This window comes from Durio zibethinus, chromosome 8 (assembly GCF_047325235.1).
Source record: "Durio zibethinus cultivar Kanyao isolate XHJ-2024 chromosome 8, ASM4732523v1, whole genome shotgun sequence".
Taxonomy (NCBI): domain Eukaryota; kingdom Viridiplantae; phylum Streptophyta; class Magnoliopsida; order Malvales; family Malvaceae; genus Durio; species Durio zibethinus.
Window position 1 is genome coordinate 2,091,883 of NC_143169.1, and position 5,775 is coordinate 2,097,657.

Consider the following 5,775-nt stretch of genomic DNA (forward strand, 5'->3'; position numbering starts at 1 on the left):
TTATAATTAAATTGAATTAAATATAAATAAATTATTTGATTGAATTCGAATTAGTTTTAATATCATAATCTGTATATTTTAAATTAAAATTAATTTTTATATAAATGAAAAAATATGTAATTTTTTATTAGACTTGATAATTTTAAATATTACATGATGATATGATATTAAAATAATATGAAAAAAAAAAACTATATGAGTCTTAAAAAATTTTGTTATATATTTAGTAATGTCGACATATATTTTAATGTTTGTAAGATATAAAAAATATATTTAATTAAACCGTGTCATATGAATATATATATGTTAGATATGACAAACATGTTTGTTTCATTTGACACATTTTGTAGTTTTTTATATTTATTTTAACTTAATATAAATATAACTATTTTAAACTTTTAGTTATAATACACAATTACATTTTTAATATAATCATATAAAAATTATTTTAAATATTTATTTATGATACACATTTAATATGCAATTATTTTTATTTTAATAATATAACTAAAATATAAATAATCATTTTAGTATAATTGTACATCATTATTTAATAGCTTATTATTTTGGATTTAAGTATAATTGTAAATCATTATATAATTTATTTTAAATTACATGTTAAAAAATTAATAATATAATTATAACATAACGTAACGTATATATACAAATTAATGAGTTGTTTTATATACTTTATTCTAAGTAACATGATAGTTTATACTCATGTATAATTATAAGAGATTATATAATTTATTCTAAATGATACATTGATATGTATATCCATAATAATTTAAAATATATAATTTATTTTAAATCATATTATAAATTATAAAAAATTTTATAAGTAACGTAAATATATATAAATTGTACTAGTTTCATATTTAAAATATATTAATTTGATATTTTTAATAATTTTAGTAAGTTCTCATTTATGTTATATTTATTATTTTTAGTAATTTTTTAATTTATCTTTAACTTTTTTATCCTTTATATTTATTTGATTGTAAAAAAAAAATTACATGCATAAATTTATTTAAATTCGTAATCATGTCAACAAAAATAAAAAATTTCATGCCAACTGATTCACACTTGTGTGTATATTAATTATTAGTTGAGGGTTTAGAAGGAAAAGGCTCAGATTTTATAAACAGTAAGGTCCCGTGCATTAATCTACTCGGTTTTAAAAAGTAAAAGAAGCACATCAACAATTTTTTTTTATGCATGCATGTAAATTAATTCTGAATCAAATGTTGTTTTTTGAATAATTGCGAATCAAATGTTTAAATCCATGGAAATTATTATTATAACTACAAGGCTCTAAGGCCTAATCAAGGCAGCAGGCAATTCACAACAGGTCTCGTATGGGTGTATTTGCCGTGTGCGTTGAAGCAGTAGGAGTAGGCCTTCTTCCCTGGAACTGTGGACTCTATATAAACATTATGAAGCTGAATGTTGCTACAACCAACATTTTGATCACAGCTCAAATTGATCACCTTGTCTGTGGTTGATGTTCCAACAATCGAGCTGTATGATACGTCGCTGATCTTGATTGCCGATGTCTACAAAGTTAGGAAGAAAACAATTTCAGCATATATATATGGGTGCAATAGCATCATTAATGTAAGCAGAATAGAATAATTATGAGATATTTCTTTGGTAGCAGCCGCCACACCACTCCTCTTCTTATTAAACATGTAAGAACATGGGCACGAATTGTTAAAATTTCCAGGTAAATGACTGCATTTTGAACAAGGTTAGGTACGAATAATTGAGCACGTTTTAACAATTTAAAAGATGATGTGATAATACGAATATGATAAAAAAAATATAAAAATGATATGATTTAAAATTTTATATTTATAGCATCTGATTCATATCCCCATTAATCTAATATATATCAAATATGGCTATTATAAGGAAAATAAAATAAAGTCAGAGTCACAGATTTTTATTTCGATTTTGATTCGAATTTACCCACCCCGTTTTTACAATTCACTCCACTGGGGCAATAGTACTGGTCGATGATAATAGGGCTATCAGCTTGGATAAGCCTAATTTTCTCGAATGAGATCTTCCTTGCATATCCAACGCCTCCCTACACGACATATATAGAATCAAAAGACACCTACTTGTAGATGAAGTTGGTTACTTGCATTAGAAAGGAAAAAACCTGCCATGTCTTGATTCTAACTCCTGTCATGGTTCCTTTGAAGGTACAATTCCGCACATGCACTTCCTCTACTGTGTCATTCTCTCCGTGAACACCCAATGCTCCAATGCTGCAAATTGTGCTTTCTTTTTCAAACAAAACAGTTTACATCTTGAAGAATCTAAATTTATAAATCAAGAGTCCCAGTTTTTGCGTCAATGCAAATCGGGACTTATGAAAAAAGGCTTATTTCTGTTATTGGTTAAATGTTGTCTACTGACCTGATGCCATGCCCAGGCCCGCATGTTATGCCGGTAATATTTATGTTGGCCGAACCCGAGCTAACAGCAATGCAATCATCCCCTGCCACCATTATACATAGTGATCCACACTGGTTATCCGATAATTTGAAGAAAGAGAAGTTAAAGATCATAACCAAATTACCGGTGCCTATGGAAGAGTTGCTGATCTGAATGTTGCTCGAATCGGAAATATCAATACCGTCAGTGTTGGGGCTTGTGCTTGGGGCACTTATATGCAGGTTAGAGATGGTAGCATCTTTGCAGTTGGATATGGCAATATGGTTTCTTTGGCTATTGATATGTCTCAATCCCTTGAGCACCAGGTGATTGCACTTGTCAAATGTCAGTGCCTGTCAACAAAACACACATAAGCAAGTGATTATAGTAATCCCCATAAAATTGGAATTTAAAAAATCAACAATCAAAGAAGAGAAAGTTTCTACATACAGTTGGTCCTTTGCATGTTACACCCTGAACGAGTATACATATATAAGACTTTGCCCAAGAAATAAATTCAACAATAAAATATTACAGACAACAGGAAGCAAGAAATATTCACCTACCTTTGGTACCTTATACAGACAAGGCTGTGGCCACCAAGCAGACCCTCGACCATCGATTGTTCCCGATCCAATGATCATAAGCCCGTTTACATTTGTGAAGGTAAGCCACCTATTAATGTGATAACCTTTCCATGCCAATTTGGAATTGGGTGCAACAATGTTTCCTGATATCTATGGTAAATGGTAATCATTCGGTTACAACTTTTCAGGTGAACCTTATCTATACTCTCTACTAAAATCAAGAAGTAGAATATAATCGGAGCATGTAAGTTAAGAACGAAACATCTACTGCCCGTGGTAAATTTCTAAATTTTCAAATAATGATCTTCTTCCTAGCAACTGATCTAAGCTGCTTACGGCCAGACTAGGCGGCTGGCTACTTATATAGATTCTGATTAATAAGTACATGTAAAATCGTTTTGGCTAACCCGAAGCTTAATACTTAAATAGATCATGCAGTGATCCTTAAGAGGTGATATCCAACAAGTATAAAATTCAAATCTCAATACCTGCAATCCCTTACCTATCCAGTGAATACATACATATCAGTCAATATTATCAATATATTGATTCTGTTTACCAAGACGTATATAGAGGAGGACTTGCAGGGACCGCTGAAAGTCACAGGCTTCAGTAAGAATGTCTTCTTTGCTGGTATAATGAGGCCTGGATTTCTTGATGGAGCTTTGCAGGCAGCTGTCCATGCTTTCGAAAAGGCCTATAAAATTGCCCACAAAAGTTAAAGCGCGATTTAATTTGTGAACTTTATTTTTGAATTAATCATGTAGAGGAAAATATCCTGTACGTTGTTGGAATATTGAACCCCTTAATGAAAAGACATTAGCAATTTCTTTGAAGACATAACCGTAACATAATTTAACAACTAATAATTAACACTAATAATAACAAAGAAAAGGATAGACCAGTTGACGGAATTTACAGTAGAATCATCAGTTATTCCGTCTCCGACTGCTCCATAATTCATCACATTAAAAGAATTTGTTGCACTGCTCAATACTGGAGTGACTATGCACAGAATTGTAAAAATGGTGAAAAGTGCCTGCATCAAACATTCTTTCTCAAAATTAGTATAGAAAAGCAAGACCCCTTAAAAGCTCATTAATGGAGAATATATGTTACTTCGAGGCATCTCACCATTCTGGGTATTATAGGAGACAATAATATGAGAATGTAGTATGTAAAAACTTCAAGTTCTAAACCTTGATTGTGTATATATAATTAATAACAACGTATAGAGATTGATTAAAGCACTTTGACAATGATTTAATTAAATCAAATTCCTTTGCTTAATTTTAACAATTAACTAACTTGTTATGCAAGTTCCTTCCTGCTTAATGTATGCAATTGATGCTGGAATGCATGTAATTAAGCTTAAGAAATACCCAAGGTCCAAGAACAATTTATTGGATCTCGGGCATGCTTCAAGAAGATTCAACGTGAGCATTAGGGTAGGGCTAACCAGATGGAAAACACATGGCATACTTAAGAATGTACCAATCAAACCGAGATTAATTAAGAAGTCTCTACTTCTATCATGAGCTAAGTGTATTACATCCAGCTCCCATGGATGCCAAGGCTATCTCTCTCTTTTGTGGGGTGGGTGGGGGAGGAATTCATGACTATGATTAAGTATTATTCTAAAATTAATTCCAAATTGAGACACCCAATAGTTGAAGTTTAAGACTTCAATAAAGATATTCTGAGTTCGAATTTTAAGATAGATACATGAGATATTTATGAAATAAGAGTATAATCTAATATCATGTGTACAAAAAAAGTGTACCTAATGAGACTTTATCTTAGTGATGAGGAAAAGATTTTAAAAATTATCTTAAATTCAAATCTTATCATATATATATATTTAATCCAATTTTATATTAAATTTGTTCACCTATATGCTGATTTATTTGTTAGTTTATTTGATTTAATTTATTAATTTCTTGTATGTAATATAATAGTTGATTAAATTATATATATATATATATATATATATATTTGCAAACGGGACTCTAACTTGAAAATATGAGAAGTGGATGTATGTATTGTGATTTGAAATTCAGATCTGCTTGATACTACCTTTTAAATGAATCAATTGAGCTAAATTCTAAATTCAATTATATATAATTTTTATTTGTACTTAGAAATTTTGTTTTTTTTTCTTTAATGTATAATTTCAAACTTTACCCATTTAAAAGGGGTTAAGGTATCAAATTTTATGAATAAATCTAATCAAATAAGAATTAATTAAACAATGTTCAGTAATAAGACATCTCTATGTTTTTTTGACTTATATTTCTTTAAGTATAACTGCTTAACTTCCATAATTTTCAGCTCTCATAATTTAAAATTAACAATCTAAGCTTCATTAAGAAAGTAACGAATTGAAAATTGCGGGTGAAAGTGTCATATCGAGTCAAAAGCCCACGGTCCCTAAAGGTTTTTCTAAACCTGATGTATGGGCCACTTCATTTTCACCCTTTTCAAAATAATTCATTGTTTTTTTAAATGATTTTTAATAAAATTGATATTTACTTCTCAATACTTGTTAATATTTTTTCAATTTCTCTTAAATCTTGACTTTTTATGTACCAAAAAGAAAATTATTTTGATTTTCAAGACATCAATTTAAAAATAATTTTAGACATTAGTTACATTAATTTGTCGGTCCATATTTGTATTTAAATTTCTCAATCAAAAATCATAAAAACAATTTCTCACATTAATGTTTGAAAGGTAATCTCCA

At 29.3% G+C, this 5,775-nt stretch overlaps 1 protein-coding gene across 1 annotated transcript; it reads right to left on the bottom strand.

The window, feature by feature from the left end:
• Nucleotides 1–1,325: 1,325 nt before the first annotated feature.
• Nucleotides 1,326–4,130, bottom strand: LOC111278387 (putative polygalacturonase At3g15720). The gene is made up of 9 exons (XM_089765111.1): nucleotides 3,952–4,130; nucleotides 3,592–3,729; nucleotides 3,012–3,182; nucleotides 2,896–2,919; nucleotides 2,591–2,798; nucleotides 2,428–2,509; nucleotides 2,168–2,276; nucleotides 1,976–2,092; nucleotides 1,326–1,556 (listed from the first exon to the last, which is right to left on the bottom strand). The coding sequence occupies exons 1-9, from the start codon at nucleotides 4,075–4,077 to the stop codon at nucleotides 1,326–1,328; spliced, it is 1,206 nt and encodes a 401-aa protein (XP_089621237.1). The 5' UTR covers nucleotides 4,078–4,130.
• Nucleotides 4,131–5,775: the final 1,645 nt, after the last annotated feature.